This window comes from Macaca nemestrina, chromosome 1 (assembly GCF_043159975.1).
Source record: "Macaca nemestrina isolate mMacNem1 chromosome 1, mMacNem.hap1, whole genome shotgun sequence".
Taxonomy (NCBI): domain Eukaryota; kingdom Metazoa; phylum Chordata; class Mammalia; order Primates; family Cercopithecidae; genus Macaca; species Macaca nemestrina.
In genome coordinates this window covers 15913753-15934261 of record NC_092125.1, presented here as the reverse complement: position 1 = coordinate 15934261, position 20509 = coordinate 15913753, and the positions used below count along the sequence as shown (strand labels likewise).

The 20509-nt window shown below is 39.7% G+C and overlaps 1 protein-coding gene across 4 annotated transcripts in view; it reads right to left on the bottom strand.

The window, feature by feature from the left end:
* The window catches only part of LOC105464123 (pecanex 2), a 310280-nt gene that overhangs the window by 264620 nt on the left and 25151 nt on the right, over nucleotides 1-20509 (bottom strand). For all 4 annotated transcript variants that reach the window (XM_011711793.3, XM_011711792.3, XM_071074159.1 and 1 more), the window contains exons 2-7: nucleotides 11921-12126; nucleotides 11039-11159; nucleotides 10280-10316; nucleotides 7013-8329; nucleotides 1309-1456; nucleotides 1020-1165 (exon numbers count right to left, since the gene is read on the bottom strand). In XM_011711793.3, the coding sequence (XP_011710095.2) occupies nucleotides 1020-1165; nucleotides 1309-1456; nucleotides 7013-8329; nucleotides 10280-10316; nucleotides 11039-11159; nucleotides 11921-12126 (1975 nt within the window). The remainder of the gene's footprint in view (nucleotides 1-1019; nucleotides 1166-1308; nucleotides 1457-7012; nucleotides 8330-10279; nucleotides 10317-11038; nucleotides 11160-11920; nucleotides 12127-20509) is intronic.

The following is a 20509-nucleotide window of genomic DNA, read 5'->3' as shown; positions in this document are numbered from 1 at the left end:
GAGGAAAAGCAAGAGGTGGAATTAATCTGCAGAGTTCAATTAGCTCCACTAAAGCAGTTCAGGATACTGAGGTATGAAAATCCGTTCCCTTTCTAATGATGTAAACGGTTTCTGCCCAGAAGAGCTCCTACTAGTGCCTTCTTCAGTTGACACAGGAAGCGTAATTAACCTTGTCTGTTGTGAGCAGCTGGAAGGTGGCCCTCAACTCAAAAGGTGTTTTCCACCAAGAGAAACTGTAACAACCGCAGCCCCTGTGGAGGCTTTCATGTAAGTGCTAATGTTGTTCTTTATGATGTAAAAGTCCCTGATATTTCTGCACATGCCAAAACATTTAAAACTATAAACTACCGAACTCCAGATAAAGTAACCATATAATGTATTCTCCAAACCAGCATCCTTTTGAGAGTAAAATAACAAGCACTACTGGAGCTATATGATACATAAGCCAAGACCCATCCCAGAAAAACTAGGACCTATATCCCTTATCCTTTGAACTTTGAACTTGCCACTTTATAATTCTCTATGTATACTATTTTAAATCCTTTTTATAACAAGGCGATGGAAAAATATATCAAGGTCAGGTGTGCAACACAGGTCCAACAAATATTTACTGACTACTGGGCATTGCCCTCTTGAAGTTGATAACTGTGAGGGGGAAATGCCATTAATCAAATTATTATACAAGCTGTAATATTATCAAAGAAGGAAAGAGACGGGGTGTTAAGAGAACAACAAAAACTGACGAACCTGATTAAGTCTGGGGAGTTTAGGAAAGGTGTCCCTGAAAAACTTACCTTAGGACCAAGGTCTGAAGGATCAATGGCACACACGGGCACAGCATGTGTAAAGACCCTGAGATGGGAGGCAGCACACTCCGTTCAAAGAACAGTGTGTGGGCAACTACGGCGTTAAGTCTTCCAGTTCTCAAGTCTAGTGCTCAGGCTAAGATATCACGATGAGTCTGAGAAAGCTGACAGTTTTCCCTGCTTGTTCATTAGTAAAGAGCTCCAAAGACTCACCATGTTCATCAATGAAGACATGCATAGCATCCACAGATATCTCTTCTTGTACAGACGTTTCAGGCCCACTGATGACTTGCAAGACAGAACTATCTTGTTGGGAAGTTACCCTGTAGATTATCTGTCTTTGTCTATTGCCCTGGAAACTTAACACATATAAAAGTTTCAAAAAAAAAAATGATTAGAAGTTCTTCCTTATCCTTGATAAAGCATTAAAAGCAGAAGCCAGTAAATGAGGCTGTCTCATGGTTTATGACTAAGTGAAACTAAATAAGTAACTTATCCTTACAAGGCCGTAGTCTTGGCAGGCTGAGTGCACACGGGGCTGGTGCTAGTATGGTCTTGACTTTGTAAGTCTGGTTTTCCTTTCTTAGGACTGTGTCCACTGGGCTTTTCATTTTCGAGGATTTCCTCCTTTTTTTCCTGGGAAGTGTTATCTGAAAAACATTGCTTTACCTGTTAATATAATATAAAATAATTCAATGTGAAAGCTCTGGGAAATAAGTTACCAAAACTGAAACAAGAATAGAAAGAAAATCTAAGCAGCTCCTCTGCATGCAAAAGACTTTTAAATAATTTTTCATTTTCCTAATTATGGAAGTACCTACATATATTTGAAAAACAGAAGCATGTATAAGTCTGAGATGTGTTATTTAGGCGTCTACAAACACCTACTATTTTATATACAGGTTGAGGGACTCCCTTGAAATAAATCGGTGACCACACATGTGCCCAGCTGGAAATCACCCATTTAGGTTACACAGGTCTGAAAGGTTCATGTCTCATAAATGAATAACCTCAGATTCTAAAAAATTACAAAAACAAATCTGGCTATTTCAGAGCAAGGTCCCCTTTACCATTTATAAATCTTAACAGTCTTTCTTCTCACTCATCTCTAAAACTGAATTTTCAAGCTAAAGCTAGAATTGGACCCTTCATAAAGCAAATACTTGTAAGTATAGCTGGGGGTGGGGGTTGTTTTTGTTTGTTTGTTTGTTTGAGACAGGGTTGGCCCTGTTGCCAAGGCTGGAGGCGGGAGTGCAACGGTGGAATCACAGCACACTGCAGCTTCAACCTCTTGGGTGCAAGTGACTCTCCTACCTCTGCCTCCCAAGTAGCTGGGATGACAGGCACATGCTACTACATCCAGCTAATTTTTAAAACTTTATGTAAGTATAGGGGCACGCTATGTTGTTCAGGCTGGTCTTGAACTCCTGGCCTCAAGTGATCCTCCCACCTCAGCCTCCTGAAGCACTGGGATTACAGGCATGAGCCACCACACTCGGCCAAGTATAGCTGGTATAGCTGATTTTGAACAACATGCTTATTGTACTGTGTAGGACACAGTGAGCTACAACACCTATTCCTTGCCCTGAGAACATTTTAAGGTGAATGAGAATTCCAAGATCAATAGGTACAGAATGTTTTTATTTTTTTGCATTTTTTGAAGACTCTTTAAACAATGAACCACTAAGGGTCTCAGGTTATACCATTATGCAAAATGGACTGCATATGACCCTGAGGATCAGCCCTTCCTTCTCTGCGGACACATTCCAACTGTCACTTTTAAGATCAAAAGGACCATTGTACTCCCATGACTTACTCTGAGTAAATGATTGGCTCTTAAGCTCAACAGTCTGTGCCTGAGAGAACAGAATTGAGCCTGAACCTACAAGTTCTTTCAAGACACACCATTAGAAAAGTCTATCAAGACCTGCCTAAGCCCTCAGAAAGCAAAACTGTGTTAGTGTCTGTGGGATATAAATCACATCCTTGCATCTAGAACAATGTTATTCATCCTGAAACTTCAAGTAATTAGAGGAGCAATGCTGGCTTCTCTGTGAGTCCTGAAGATAAACATTTTCAGCACATCTGTGAAACTACCATAAGAATTTCCTTGGTATGAAAATGTTTGCATTTCATTTGACAGCCTGTCAAGATAGAAGTTTTCACAGTTTTCAAGAAACACATTTATAAGAAAGTGCTATCATAACAAATAGCTTTAGCCAGTAATCATGCCTCATAAAAAATCGCAGAAAGGCACATTGACACAGCTCTCCTGTTTCACACTAAGAGTCTTTGAATTCGTTTGTTCATATCTCTTCATCATATCTTAGACTCCTTTTCTCTTAAATGGGTACATTACATAAATCAACATATGGGTGATTTTTTCCCTTTTTTCCTTAAAAAATACATTTATATAAATGTTTCTCTTTATAAAAATACTACGCATTCATTGTATGTAATTTAAAACTACACAAAAGAAAAAACTTTGAATCACTCCTAATCCTGCCATCATATTACCACTGGAGCCAATTTGATATATATCATACCAATCTCTTTTTCCTAGATATATGCACTTTTTTTTTTTTTTACAAAAATGAAGTCATAATACAGGTATGGTTTTATACTTATCATATTTATCTTAAACTACTATAAATATTTAATGTTATTGGATATTCATCTACATCATCTAAAAGTAGTAGTTATATATTATACTGATAATGGTATAAATAGACCCTAACTATAAATTTACGTTGTTTCCATTTTCCATATTATAGACAATTTTTCAATGATAATTTCTATATACATTCATGATTCTTTTCCTAGAAATTCTTAGAAGTTAGGAGACTGAATATACGAATGGACAATGGCCAGAAATTATTCATAACATAGAACTCTGACCAATAATCTGCAGCACCCAGCTGAGAAAATCAACCCATTATCCAGGGTAAGCAGCCCAGGAAGACAACATCCTATGCACAGGTCAGGCTCGCAGGAAGTCAGACCACTGTTTCTGGCAAACAATCCAGGAAGCCAAACAATAACCCCCATAATAATTAGCCCGAAATGGCTAGGACTTGATTCACAGCTGACAGCTTCCCTAATGTGTGTCCCTGCTTCCAACTTAGGACCACCCAAAGAAAACCAAATATAGTCCCCTAATGAAGCACATAGGATGCCTCACTCCTAGTCTAGCCACCTCCAGCTTCATAATGCCCAGAACCTCCAGTCAGGGCACATCTGAAGCCTTCCCTTTTTTCCACTATAAAGCTTTGTCATTCTAGTTGCCTTTAAGTCTCAGGTGAACCCAAGTGATGACGGCTGACTCCCTCACCATAAGTAAGCTCTGAATAAATAGACTTTGCTTGTTCTCATATGGGCAGTCCTCATTTATTTCCACAAAGTAAAATAAAGTTGTGTCAAACAAAAAAGCAAACAAACATGCTTTAAAGGTTTTTCAAAAGTGTGTGGTTTTCCATAGCCTTGAATTCTAGGATATTGCTGAGACCTGAGAATAATCCTCTGAAGAGAACCTGGGCTAGAAATAAGAGTACATTAGAGAGAACTAGAAAATCCTGTATCTTTTTCTAGTGAGGTCCAAGTTCAAGCACTATCCTACTGATGAGCAGGAAAACGATTAGAGAACATTTCCTAAGCTGCTAATATCATTAAACACCGTCACGTTGTTTTATAAACAAACTCAAAAACTGGGTTTTCAGATTACAATAACAAATACTTCAGTGAAAGAAGAATAAGAGGATATTACCAATCTCAAAGACACATGACACCACTGAAAAACTATCTAAATTGCCACCTTTGATGTTGATGGCCTTCTAAGAGCTAAAAGATTCATTGTAGTCTGTCCTTTCTTCCTTCAATTAAAATCCTCTGTCCTTTCCTAAAAGAAGCATATAATTCATTCCAACCCCTCCCTTCCTGCTGTACCTTCAAGTTCTTGGTACCTAAGCCTATCTCTTCCCATAGAATACCTCATATCTCCCTGCACACAACCTCGATGTCCAATTTAACCCTTCTGACTGAATGTGGCTGGCTGAAAAAATGAAGAGCAAAAACTCAAGCAGGCAAACCAAGTAAACTTTACATATGGCCTGAGGGAAAACAAAAATAAAAGACTAAAATTGATCAAATAGCAAAACTTTTCACATATTTTCCTAATTGAATCCTCACAATAAATCTGTAACATATTATGATTCCTGCTTTGTAGAAGAAACTCCAACACAGATGCATCTGATCAATTGTCCAAGCTCAACCAGCCGATATTACTGAACCAAATCTGGCCTTGTGCTGTCTGGTTCCAAAGTCAGTGCTCTATCCACTGGACACATTGCTTCTGGGAAGGCCTTCATGTGCTCTGGGTTAGCACTGTCTAATACAGCAGCCAATAGCCACACGGCTACTTAAATGAATTAAAATGTAATAAAATTTAAAATGCCACTTCTCATCTGCACAGCTCCCTTTTAAAGTATTAAACAGCTGCATGTGGCCATTGGCTACCATATTGGACTGCAGATATGGAATATTTCTATCACTGCAGAAAATTTTATTGGACAGTGCTAGCCTAGAGGTATGAATCTCTATATTGGATAGATGATAAACACCCACATCTTTTATTAGAAACATTTTTGTCTCAAGTTACTCCTGCTTTATATACCGCCCTGTCTGTTAAAAAGTTTAAGTAATCAGAGAAAATTTCTCAGAGCCAACAGTATGGAGCCAGAGGAGCCTCTGGCTGTCCAGAGAGCAGAGGAAAAATCCCAGCACTAAGAAACGTTACCACCTACAGCACAGAAAATGAGCTACCATATGCAAACACAACTTTCAGTAAGCATTCCTACCATACAGATGCTATCTCAACACAGATCTAGGTAGAAATGATATGCTCAGAAATCACAGCATTAACAGAATTTAAAGCTGAAAGACCTTATAAAAGCTCTAGTCCAGTAACATCATTTTAGCCATGAGGAAAGTGAGGCCCAGAGACACTAAGTAACCGGAAAATAAACGTACCTTATCTTCATATAGGAAATATCATTTAATTTTTATGCAAGGACTCTGGAACAAGACTGCCTGGAATCGCTGGGCGCGGTGGCTCATGCCTATAATCCCAGCACTTTGGGAGGCCAAGGTGGGCGGATCACGAGGTCAGGAGATCGAGACCATCCTGGATAATACGGTGAAACCCCGTCTCTACTAAAAATACAAAAAATTAGCCGGGCATGGTGGTGCGTGCCTGTAGTCCCAGCTACTCGGAGGCTGAGGCAGGAGAATGGCGTGAACCCAGGAGGTGGAGCTTGCAGTGAGCCGAGATGGTGCCACTGCACTCCAGCCTGGGCGACAAAGTGAGACTCCATCTCAAAAACAAAAAAACAAAAAAAAGACTGCCTGGAATCAAATCTCAGTTCTAGCACCTCCTGAACTTACTAGACACTTGGGAAGGCAAGTGAAAATTTCTGAGCCTCATTCGAAGAACAGGAAGGATAATGGTATATGCATAACATAAAGTTATATAAAGAGTGAGTTAATATGACAGTAATTGTATAATTTATCATCTAAACTGGGGACTCTTTTGAGAGAGAAAGTCAGTGCTCTTAATAATTATGTTGGCAAAACCGTGTGTAAATGAGGACCCTTCCAGGCAAACCACAAGGTACAGTCACCCTCGTTAACATATGCAAAGTGCTTAGAACACTGCCTGGCATAAATTAAGAGCTGCAGAAGAGTTTGTTATTATTATGAGTACAACATGGGATAATTAGTGAATTCTGTATTTTATAATAAAACTCAGCAGGAAAAGTAGATTCACTTCATAGAAATTTGTCTTACAATCAACTTTCCCAGAAGGCATCTATTTCATAAAGGAAGAAACATCTATTGCGAGTACTTGCCACAGTAGTAAAATATAATTGCTTATTTCCCTGGGAGTAAATAGTCTTGCCTTGTAGAATAGGGAAGCAAAAAAATCATGATAATGCCTTAAGTGTCCTGGTAGAGTAGGACAATATATGTACACATGTTCATCACAGAGCTTAGTCTCGGTAATTCAGCAAATACTGATGACAAAGCCAAGCAACAAACGATTGCCCAAGAGTTGTCCCACTATTTGCAAAATCAAATCACAGAAGGCAAATGGCAAAGAGGCATATTGCCTTCTATGTCATCATCAGAACGGAACTGATGTGGAATCGCACCTTGGAGAAGCCCACTTTCTTCATTCTGCTCTGCTGAGCCATTCAATTGATTGGATGCGGCCATCTTGGAAGTATTAATGGATTCTAACAGGGAGACAAATTCCAGGAAGTTGGACTCATTTGGTATTTGTCCTTCCTTAGCCTCTAGATCAGATTTGGAAGTTGGCATTGTTTTCTCTGTATCATTAACAATTTCTGCGGAACTTTTACTCAAGAAGACATCTGTCCCACTGTCCACACTGAGCACCCGGGCATGCCTCTTTTCATGGCTGGACTTACAAGACAATGGATCAAGGTTAGTCAGGCCTTCCTTCCCCACCTTAGACTCAGAGGCTGTATCAGGTGTAAGCCGGGACGCTGATTCCCAGGGTTCCCGTGAGGAAGAACTGTGATCCTTGGTGGCACTTCCCCCCTCCCCAGATCCATAGCCAGAACACTGATTGGTGGATACCCTTGCCTTCAGTCTCTCTGGAGTCCTTTCACTTCCATTGCCTTCAGAACAGGGAACACCTCCTCCCCCACCCTCAGGCAGGTCCAGGGTGATCACGGGAATTGAGATCTGCTCGGCATTGGGAGAACTGGCCGCCCCTGGGTTAGTTGGCTCAGCGTCAGACTTTACACCAGTCTTCTCTATGCCAACCACCTTCAGGTGGAGGGAGCTTTCCAAATCTGTCATGGAGTTTGGGGTACTGCTCATCGTGATAACAATTTTTATGGGTTCATGTAGACTCAGTGGGTCTCCGGGTTGAGAAGTATCGATGAGAGTAATAGCCACCTCACTATCTGAGGAGTCCACTTCCTGGTTCAAGGGCAGGTCCACCTGGCAGGAGGTATCCACCTGACAGGATGTGTCTGCTGGCTCCTCCACAGGCTTGGCCACGATGGTGTCACACTGAGGGCAGCTGCTGCTCAGGCTGTCTTGGGGTGACTTGCTTTGTACCCGTTCCCTTACGGAACCCTGGGGACAACTGACAGGTTCTGGAATCAGGACTGAATTCTCACTCCCCCATGGCTGGAAAGAAATGTCTGTTTCTAGTAAGTCATACTGAGACAAAGACAGGTGGGGCAACTTCTTCAAGGGTCCCTTATCCACTAAGCCACCCTCGGATCTGTGGCGCAAAGGAGGCTGCCCCTTGCCTCCTCTTTCCTTTCCTTTACCATTGATGAGAGTTTCTGTGGCAATTGGTTTTACGGGTATTGCTGACTTGGGCATGGTTTCCAGCATGTGTGCTTGACAAGCAGGTAAACTTTCCATTTTGATACCAGGTGAGGTAGATGACACTGGTGCTATGGGATGGTCTTCTGATAGAATGACACCTGAAATGAACGACACATGGCAACTTTATTAGCATTGGAAATGAATGAGTGATGCCCAAGAGCCAGACCTAATGAATGATAACAAAACTAAAACAGCACCAGCAACTAATGGAATTGGATACTTTTTTTTTTTTTACTTTAAGTTCTGGGATACATGTGCAGAACAGGTATAGATGTGCCATGGTTGTTTGCTGCACCTATCAACCCATCATCTAGGTTTTCAGCCCTGCATGCATTAGGTATTTCTCCTAATGCTCTCCCTCCCCTTGGCCCCCAACCTCCGACAGGCCCTGGTGTGTGATGTTCCCCTCCCTGTGTCCATGCGTTCTCATTGTTCAACTCCCATTTATGAGTGAGAATATGCAGTGTTTGGTTTTCTGTTCCTGTGTTAGTGTGCTGAGGATGATGGTTTCCAACTTCATCCATGCCCTGCAAAGAACATGAACTCATTCTTTTTTATGGCTGCATGGATATTTATTTTTTAAAATAACATTCCCACTGTGAAATTATTCTTGAAATATAACAATAAAAATAAAACAAATGAAAAGCAATACAGTATAACAACTATATATATAGTGTTTACATTGTATTAGGTATTGTAAGTAATTTAGAGATGATTTAAAGTATACAAGAGGATGTGTGTAGGTTACATGCAAATACTATGCTATTTTATATAAGAGACGTGAGCAACATCCACAGATTTTGGTATCCACGGGGGTCCTGGAACCAAATCCCTTAAAATACTGTAGAACACCACCAACTAAGATGGTGTCTTTTATAAGATTTGACTAAGGAAAAAACAAAATTCTTTGCTTTACTATAGTGTTGCTAAGAAACACTGGATTTACTCGCCAGGTATGGGTTTAAATGCTACCTGTACATTTTACACACTATGACTCAGAATGAAATAATGTACGTAAAACTTCTACTGCAATTCCTAGTACAAGTAAAAAATGGGAAATTATTGTTTTAATAGGAATGGTGAAATTAAAAGGCCAGACCAGATATTCAAAGTACATAAGATGATGAGCTATAGCACACCTAATCTAGAAGAATATGTTTAATATGAAGGAAAAGGTATGTGCTTGTATATATGTGTATAAAACAGACATAAAGTAACCGTTATGAAGCTGTATGTGCAACCAAAATATTAGAACTCTAACTAATGTGAATTTATTTTAGTAGTAATAACACAGAAAAAAATCTGGACAATCCTTTACATATTGTTATAATGGGATACAGCTGAATGATGAAAAAAGAAACTTCATTTTAGGGGTTTAGGGCTATGGTGCTAATTTCAGCTGTTTTCTAGAACAAATTAAATTTTACACCATTTTCAAAACTGAAATAGTGCATAAAATTTGTCTTTGTAGTAGTAGAAAAGAAAATAGAATTGCAGAGAAACAAAGGAATTAATTCAGGCCTCCAAAAGATCTTTTCTAAGCCTTCTGAAGGTAGTCAAAAGATTAAAAAAAAAAAAAAAATCTTAGTAAAAACGTAAAACAAAAATTGTTTAAGTTAAAGGAAAGATCCCCCAAAACAAAATTTGTAACTTGAAAGAAAGGTAGATATGCAGAATGCTATACAATTTATCCTGTCATTTTTTGATGTATGTACTATAATACAAATTTTTATATGGATGATAATTTATCATCCATAAAAAAACTTACATGTCTGCTCTTTATAAGTCATATAAAATGAGGCATAGACTGGAGAAATGACAACGAATTATGATCAACAAAATATCACAATTTGAATTAAGACTTGATATACAAATACTGATGAGAAAAAATTAAAATTAAGAGTTAAAGAAACAAAGTCAAAATATAACTATGCAGTCTTAGGTATAGTTCTTATTTTCAGTTAATCCACTGACATTCTGTTTTATAAAAATATTTTTCACTTCACTGAGGATAATGCAGGGATAAAATATGAATGATGACACTTTACCTTTGAGATCTTCTACGGTTTCCTGTGCTGACAACTCCTAACAAATGAAAGAAACAAAAATCAATGGATGACTCAGCTGATCGTCCATTTCCAGACAGTCAGCAATAACTGACCAGTAGTCACTGGTTTTCTAAATGGCATGTAGGGAAGAGACAATACAGTGTTCACTCTCCTTAAGCTTCTATAAAATGGGGACCAGAACGGATACAAATGTATGTAAGTGTGGACATTCAACCAAGACAACTGTACTGTGACAAAGGGAGATTTGCTACTAAGAAAGTAAACAGAGAAGGAATAAGCCCCTGCTGACACTATAGCGAATGGAGCTCAATAAAGTAAATCTAGAAAAAAGGTAATTTATTGACTTCCCAGAAAGACAAGTGTGATTTAAAATGGAAAGCAGAGGCGATATCCGTTTCAGGTGGAAGGCATTGCAGATATGATGACTTCAATGAATGACAACAGAAAGAAGCAAAGGCCTGCAAATTGGTTCTCTGCCCAGTGTGGCTGACCCAGCAGTGGGGGTGGATGGCAGAGGAGGCCAGAGAGTGTGCTTTGAACACATGACTGGGCATTTATCATATGGTCCCAAGGGCACCCTTCAGGCCATTTCCAGACCCTGGGATGTGATATTCACTGTACACGGGCCAGTGATTACAGCATGCAAGCTACAATCACTGCTGCTGAACACTCCCATTCTAGGTGAGATCAACACCGAAACCACATGAAGAGGGTGAAACAGGAAACAAGACCACTAACCAATGGCCCAGAAGAGTGATGAGAGGTTATGCTTTGCCCTCTGGAGCTGCAGCGGAGGGGAGGCGTGGAGAGGTTTCGACTGGCCTCTTCCTTTTTGCCATTGTGAATCTGCCTATTATTGCTAACCCAACATGAGAAACACAAGAGCAGTGAGTGATATTATCAAACAGAAGCATGACTCTTTTAGTACTAGTCTAAAAACTTATTTTTCCTACAGTCCATTTTGTTATATTCCTTATATATAAATCTTCGTTTGTTGTTTTTAAGAGACAGGGTTTCGCTCTCTCTGGGTAAGCTAGAACTCAGTGGCACGATCATGGCTCACTGCAGCCTCAACTTCCTGGACTCAAGTGATCCTCCCACATCAGCCTCCCAAAATGCAAGTTTACAGGCATGAGCCACCATGTGCAGCAGATAAACCTTATAATAAACATTACTTTTAAATTAGAAGACATGCTGTCTTAAGGAGCTGTAAGAAATAATACAAGAATAGTGAAAAGAATGCTAACTCAAAAATTACTCTTAATATTTCAGCTCTATGTAATGTATCACTTTTATATCAATAAACACAAATGCTATTCTTTAAAATACTCTGGCATGTTCTAAGCATTTAAATAACAACATAAAAACAGTGAAGTGAAATTTTTTGCAGTGCTAAGCCTAAGACAAATGAATTCTAGATCATGTGAGAAGGTCATATTGATAGCCAGTTAAACCATCCCGATTATGAATATCAATGTTATGCTTTTAAGTATATGCTGAAATATAGAAAAAATGCACATATTTCTATCTGCCTGTACTAGTGATTTCAAAAACAACTGATAAAAAACTTAAGAGCAAAACATTTAAATTTTGAAGTGTCACATTAATTGGAAATATTACCTTGGATTTTTGGGATTAGTTATGTGTTCACCTTTGGCCTCCTTGTCTTTATTTGGCTTTTCTTCCTTTCTGGAGGGCTTTTGCTGAATTACTTCTCCTTTGTCAAACATGAGGTGTAGGCGATAACTGACTAGTTTGATTATTGTGAAGAATATAGTCACTGCACTGCAGTAGAAAAATACAATGATCACATTTGGAGGAAAAGCCTGAAGAAGGGAAAAGAGAGAGAAAAATCATTTGCTTTTAAGATTTTCTTTCTGTTTTAAATCTGGAAGCATTTTTAGACTATATACTGAATATAAATTAGGCAAGACTTCAGATTTGACTAATTTTGTAAGTTTTCCTGGTTAAAATACTTGAGGAGAAAGACCGGCTTTTTATTTTTTGAAGTCTTTTTTGTTTCTCAGGTTCTGTAGTAGTTGCACTGATAATCAACATTTGATTTGCAGGCAGGAACCCACCAGAACAAAAGACATATTCAAGGAAACCTCTCCTTTTTTTTTTTTTTTTTTTTTTTTGAGACGGAGTCTCACTCTATCACCCACGTTTGAGAGCAATGGCGTGATCTCGGCTCACTGCAACCTCCGCCTCCCAGGCTCAGACAATTATCCTGCCTCAGCCTCCTGAGTACCTGGGATTACAGGCATTCGTCACCAAGCCTGGCTAATTTTTGTATTTTTAATAGAGACGGGATTTCATCATGTTGGCCAGGCTGGTCTCAAACTCCTGACCTCAGGTGATCCGCACACCTCGACCTCCCAAAGTGCTGAGATTACAGGTGTGAGCCACCGTACCCAGCCTCCATGTTTGATAAGCTCTTATCTAAGGCCTAATCCAATGCATCTTCCTATGCAGCTCATCTTAAAGGCCAGAGATGCATTTGTTTTCATCAACAAAACACAAAAAGCCTTGTGGAGAACAGAAGGAAAAAGAAGGGAGAAAGGTTAGGGTAACCACTCCGCCATTCCCCTCCTTAACCTCCCATTGTGATAACACCCGCAGGCCATGGATTTCCCTAGGGTTGTAATGCACACAGGGGACCACAAAAGGGTACTGCTTCCAAAAGGAAGAGGAATATTTCCAGCAGAGACAAACGATCTGAACATGGCGACTATAGTGAGGTTCAGCTCAATTCTATGCAATCCCCTCAAGAAACAAAACAAAAAGAATCACTGGGACCCATGGAGTTGTCCTACTCTGTAGCATCTCCCATATACCTTCCTAATTCTCTCCAGGACCATGGACTATCACACGTTCTCTAGGCCTTCCTAAACTACATTCCAATTCTTTGGGATGGAAAGAGATCCCCAAGTGTCCCAAGGTGATATCCAGGACAGCCTTAATGACTCACGAGACCATTTTATCAATGGACTGTCCTAAAGAATATCGGAAATCCAGTGATCTGTGTAGCCGGTGCTGCAACCTAAACATAGCTAGGCTTGCAGACAGTAGGGCACAGTCTCCATCTGCGCCTAAGCAGACCCTGTACAGTTTGCCGTGGTCCCATGCAAGAGTCTATCTTCTAGGTTGGACTGTCCCTAAAATGCAATAGCCAAACAAAGAGCACAAAAAAGAAAGAGGAAGATGATCAACAAGTAAAAGATAAAGTCAGAGATTTTCACCATCACTTACTCACTCTTATTACATCATGGGGGGAAAGTCCACAGACAAATATAAAGCAATAAATAAGTGACAGAATAACTATATAAGACACTATGAGATAGATAATACCTGCTGTCCACTACCTGGCAGCAGATAAGGTTTATATTTACAAAAGGTGTATCTGTAAATATAAACCTTATATTTACATACTAAATACTACTAATAAATTAAAATACTACTAATTTAAATGCTGCTCAAATACTACAATACTACTAATAGTATTTAGTAGTATTTAGTAATCTTGTTTATATTTACATACTAAACACTACTAATAAATTAAAATACTACTAATTTAAATACTGCTCAAATACTACAATACTACAAATAGTATTTAGTAGTATTTAGTAATCTTGTTTATATTTACATACTAAACACTACTAATAAATTAAAATACTACTAATTTAAATACTGCTCAAATACTACAATACTACTAATAGTATTTAGTAGTATTTAGTAATCTTGTTTATATTTACATACTAAATACTACTAATAAATTAAAATACTACTAATTTAAATACTACTCAAATACTACAATACTACTAATAGCATTTAGTAGTATTTAGTAATCTTGTTTATATTTACATACTAAATACTACTAATACTACTAATTGCACACTAAATACTACTAACAGCCCCTATCGCTTTTTCTTAACTATTATGGGTTTTAAAAATTTAAGCTAAATTTAGAGACTTAGTTTGAACAAAAGTGATAAAAGAAGGAAAAAGAAAGCCTGCAGATGTCCATGAGAACAGACTATTGTTATATAAAAATGATATTCAGCCAGGCATAGTGGCTCATGCCTGTAATCTCAGCATTTTGGGAGGCCAAGGCAGAAGGATTGCTTTAGCCCAAGAGTTCAAGAGCAGCCTGGGCAACATAGTGAGACCTGCCCTTCCCCATCTCTACAAAATTTTAAAAATTAGCCAGGTGTGGTGGTGTGCACCTATAGTCCTTGCTACTGGGGAGGCTGAGGTGGGAGGATCTCTTGAACCTAGGAGTTCAAGGTTACAGTGAGCTATAATCACACCACTGTACTCCTGCCTGTGCTACAAAGTGAGACCCTCTCTAAAAAAATAAATGAATTATATTCAAGAGTTTGTTGAATTTTCATGTAACTAGGGCTTCATAGTACTCTAGTCAGCAAGGGTAGCAAAGAGAGTTAGTGCTCACTAAATACTCCATCCTCTCCTCTTCATTTCCTAGCTTCTCTCGCAGCTAGGCTGAGGCCATATGACTAATTTTGGCCAATGGACAATGAGCACAAGTGCTGGCTTAGACAATTATGAGCTAGGTGCCTCCTGCATCCCACTCTTTTCCTCTTTACTTGGTGACCTCAGGAGACACGTTTTCCAGATGATATGTCTATAAGATGATGCAGTTTCTTTCAGACTGGGCACCTGAGTAACTCTGCAGAGCAAGGCCCCTATAAACCCAAGATAAGCCTATAACAGGAATAAGAAGTAAACTTTTGAGCCATTAAACCACTGAGATTTGGAGTTGTGGCTGCTGTGGAAGCTAGCATTACTTAATTAACAACAGGGGGGTCCATTTTCATGAGAAATCTTCCATTCAAATTAGGTTAGAGATAAACTGAGAAAACCCTAAGTTATTGAGAAAAGAATGGAAGAGAAGAAGAGTGAGAGACAAAAAATTGTATAGGACTCTTGGGAAAATTCACTTAGAAAAAAAACTGGCATGCCCCAATATTCAGAGAGATATTATTTTTCAGTTTATCCTCATAAATTTAGGCTACAGTGTAAGCTTGGTTAATACTGAAATTAAGTGAGGGCAAGAAGTTAGAATTTGAAGTTACCATGAGCACTAGCACCTAGTTGGCAACCCAGGTGAGAACCGGCCCTTGCCTCATCCTCTATAAAGGACCACTTGGCACTCTGTCATATCTGCAGCCCATGGACCTGACCAGACCATAGTGAAAACAGAGATTTTACTGAAAATTTTCTGGAACAAATGTTTTACAGCATGCTATGCATGGTATGTTGTTTCTCCCCAAACTCCCTGATCTAATAATTCCTTTGAAAACCTCTCCCTAGCCAGGTGCAGCGGCATGTGCCTGTAATCCCAACTTCTCCAAAGGCTGAGGCAGGAGGATCTCTTGAGCCCAGGAGTTCAAGACCAGCCTAGACAACAAAGAGAGACCCTGTCTTATTAATAATTAATTAATTAATTAATACCTCTCCCTTCAGTAGACCCTCCAAATTGAACCTAGCATCTTTCCAAACACTCCTTTTTTACGCCATGCAATTATGCTCTTCCCAGGCTCCTCCAATACCACATGCCCAGGGACATCCCTGAAAATCACCTGCATGGCCATTTGACTGCAGACATCATTATACTCAGGCAACAGAAGACCTCCAGCTTCTAGTATTTGCTCTCCTTAGAGGTGTGAATGCAGGCAGAGAAAGAGGGTTTAGGAAGGGATTTACCATATATGAGCAGTTATGAATTGTTCCTAAATCTTCACCTTGATGTAAGGTATACTCATGTTTCTGAACAGCAGTTTTCTTGTTCTAAGGGAAATTAAAAGTTCTTATTTCTATGAACTTTTCATTTTAACACATTCTAGTTAACAGTGTGAGGCAACATTTTTCAACATCATATCCTTGGCCAAAGAAAAGTTTTATGTTGTTTCCTGACCCACTATTAGTATAATTAGTATTATAATGACTCATTTGACCAAGGTTTTATGACAAAATTTCATGTAAAACAACATGCTGTTACCAACTAAGCAGTTACAGTTCTTCCCACTGGACCCACCTCTGTCTGTTCCTTCAGGTTCATAGCCCTGGTTTCCTCACAGTCACTGCTCTGTTTTTTTGTTTTTGTTTTTTCTCTCTCTTTTCAAAATTTTTGTGGCCAGGCATGGTAACTCACACCTGTAATCCCAGCACTTTGGGAGGCCAAGGCGGGCGGATCACCTGAGTTCGCTACCAGCCTGGCCAACATGGTGAAACCCAGTCTACTAAAAATACAAAAATTAGCCAGGCGTGGTGGTGCTTGCTTGAAATTCCAGTTACTCAGGAGGCTGAGGCAGGAGAATCACTTGAACGTGGGAAGCAGAGGTTGCAGTGAGCCAAGATTGCACCATTGCACTGTAGCCTGGGGGACAAGAGTGAAACCCCGCCTCAAAAAACAAAACAAAACAAAACAAAAACAGAAAAAAAAAAAAAAAAAAAACACAACTTTTGCTTTACTGTGGTAAAATATATATAACATAAAATTTACCATCATAACCATTTTAAAATGTAGAGCTCAGGAGTGATAATTACACTTGCCTATGTGCTACTGTCACCACCATCCATCTCCAGAATTTTCATCTTCCCAAACTGAAACTGTACCCATTAAACACCAACTCCCCACTCTCCCCAATCCCGATCCCTTGGAAACCACTGTTCTACTTTCTGTCTCTATGATTCTGACCACTCTAGATACATCATATAATTAGAATCATATAGTACATGACCTTTTGTGACTGGTTTACTTCACTTATCATAATGTGTTCAAGGCTCATCCACGTTGTAGCCTGTGTCAGAATTTCCTTCTTTTTTTAAGGCTGAGTAATATTCCACTGTACAGCTAGACCACATTTTGTTTATTCTTTCATCCATTGGTGGACATTTGAGTTGCATCTACCTTTTGGCTACTGTGAAAAACACTGTTCTCAACATGGGAGTACACATATCTGAAGCCCTGCTTTCAGTTCTTTTGAATATATACCCCAAAAGAGGAATATCCGGCACATGATAATTCTATGTTTAATTTTTTTTTTCCAAGACAGTATTGCTCTGTTGCTCAAGCTGGAGTGCAGTGGCACAATCTTGGCTCACTACAACCTCTGCATCCCGAGTTGAAGCGATTCTCCTGCCTCAGCCTCATGAGTAGCTGGGACTACAGGCGTGCACCACCAAGCCCAGCTGATTTTTGTATTTTTAGTAGAGATGGGGTTTCACCATGTTGGCCAGGCTGGTAGCGAACTCCTGACCTCAGGTGATCCGCTCGCCTTGGCTTCCTAAAGTGCTGGGGTTACAGGCTTGCGTCACCGTGCCCGGCTTATGTTTAATTTTTGGAGGAACTGCCTCATCATTTTCCACAGCAGTTGCGCTGTGTTACATCACTCTGGTTTTTAACTACAGGCCAATGGGTTACTGCCTCCCATCTCCTGAATGACCTGGAGAGATAAAAAATCTGCCTGAGTGAGGATTAGCTATAAGCAATGCCCATGCCCAGTGAGAATCAACCGCTGCTGAGGGTTTCTGTTTGCAGACATAAAGAAGGACACTCTTGGGGGCTCACCCTTTACTGATGTGTACCTCATAAGAGGACTTCATCGTTCGGTTTTCACAAGCTAATTTTGAAGAAGTCTTCTGGAAATGAATAGATTCATTGTGCACATGAAGAAGCTGGGTGTAAAGTGGGTCATGCTGCAGCGCTGATGAGCTCACAGAACTCCTCCTTTCTGGAAGTTACCTACCTAGCAACTTCAATGACCTGACTGAGAACCAGAGACTCAGGAGAAAGTAATAAAATCGTGGTCTTCCTGGGCAGTCAGAACACACCACTGTTAGAGGGAAACAATTCCTCCCCATTTCTTGGCTTCAAAAGAGGGGATGATTCTCTCTACATAGCCAGCCTCTCCACCTCCATGACTTGCTCCTCCCTTAGTGACTTCTGATGCGTGATTTGGGGAGCCGGAACTGGGCATGTCTTTCTCACGCCCTCCCCTTCTTCTCTCTCGGGAGCTGGTTGGGCCAAGAAGGTGTGTCTGGGTGGCTCCTCTACTGCAAAGTCTCCAGTGTCAGGCCCCAAGTAAAGAGGCCCAAGGCCGTGCATGGTGCCCCTGACCAAATGGGTAAATCTCTATCACTCTGGGGACAGTGAGGAAGTCCACTTGCCTGCAGATATTAATATCAGTCACATTCCCAAATGTCAGTTCATTCACACTAAAGGTGATCTTCTGAACTCCACGTTTGACTCTTTTGTCTCCCTTAAGTGCCTCAGAAAAGGATGTGTTATCTACGGGGTCACCAAGTCTATGAATAAAGTTCTTGAATTTAACCGGAAAGGGAGTCGCTCAGAGCTTCACTGGATGTTCTGTGCTCTTGGTCTAGGCATAATTCATTTACATGGCACATAATAAGCCTAATAAACTCAGTTTCCCAGCCCACAGCAGAAACTAAAAGGGAAAACGAGGAATGAACAGAAGTAGGCACAGTAATGTAACAAGACCTAATAAATGACGGCTGAAGTCATGGGAGAAGTAAAACTAGAAAACGTACCCATAAAAAAGCAAAGGCACTTCTACGATTATTTTCTGAGACACAAACACACCTCAGTTATGTCTGAGGCTATCATTACAATAGCATAATATCTAGGATTACAAAGAAAATGGTCTGTGATATTCAATACACTGTTAGAGAAGGCAGGGACATTTAAAACTATCCCATCAATGTGGTAAAAGTAAATTGAGTTTTTCTGCCTGAAGGTTAAGTTTCAAGTAATTTGGAAAATGATTTTACTCAGAATATGTGGCCTAATAAATGAGGCATTAATCTGCCAAACATAACACTCACACTCAAGCCTGACATTTATATGCCCACCCGAGAGTGCTGGGATGATTGTGCTGTATGCCAGAGCATTTCCTCCGGCTGTGGGGAACTGCTTAGTCTGGTTATTTATGCCATCCGTGGGCTTCAGAACCTCCTACTCAAGCTGCTGGAAGCCCGACAAGTTCTACGACTATTTGAAAACCACAGGTTCATCCAAAAAGATAGAATTCAGACTGAGCAATGTGAGCTGTCTCATCTGCTTCAGAGATAACAGAGATTCTTTTCTGTTCATCCATTTTGTCAAATTAAGAGAGAGCACCTTTGTCCATCTGGTCATTCATCCCCATTCATTCATTCATTCATTCATTCATTTCTTTCACAGGTAAATGTTAGTACCTTGTCTGTGCCATTCAAGTATGACTCTTGGGTCCTATTTAAGTAAGTTACAATTCCTTGAGGGGTTGGGGACAGGTGTGTATACCAAAAAAATTACACGACAGAGAAGTGCTATCATTTCTTTGCATTTATATATGTGAAGGGAGTTACAAGTTTTCAGATTCAAAATCATATTTCTTACATATTTCATGCATTTCCTTTACGAAAAAATAAACTAAACAAATGTATCATTCTCTCAGAAAATCTGGAACTTGTGATTATATGTTGAAAACTAGAACAAGCCCAGCAGAAGTTCAAATCCCAGGAATATAGGCCAAGAACCCCTGGACGTAGATGTGTACAGAATGCATCCTGACTTATATGAACCTGCCCCCAACAGGTTATGGACAGGGGATATCCATGCAGCTCCCCTTAGATATAGCCCCCCCTTGCAAATACCTGTTTAAAAATGATGAGATAGACGGAATCAAGACATTTGACAGTTTCTCAAAATTTAGCTCTATGTGAACGTCTATCCTGAAAAGCAAGATGAACAAAAAAGTAGAATAGAACACTTTCTCTTAGGACTGCTATTTGACTTTTGTTGGATCTGCTGTCTGTTTCTTATGAAATCTGCTCTGATTTTGTTGAGCTCCTGGACCTCATTCTTAGTGTGCAGCTTTGATAAGAGAAACTGATGATAGAGAGGTGGCAGGTGAGTGTCTGGACCGTTAGGATGGTGCTACAGGGAATGGTAAGATGAAAAAACAGCCAAAGTTTAGAAAGTTAGATTTGACCACATCAGCAGAGTCATTAAAATGAGAGTCACTGTAGACTTACTCACTTTGAAAATCCTTTAAAAAGCTGCACCTATGATTATCCAACCCTTTCTCTCTTCTCTTGTGATACAGAATATTGAATGCATAACTTTGTAAATGAATGTTATTTTAGTCAAGAAATTTGAACTCATGTTGTTTTCATTTTAAA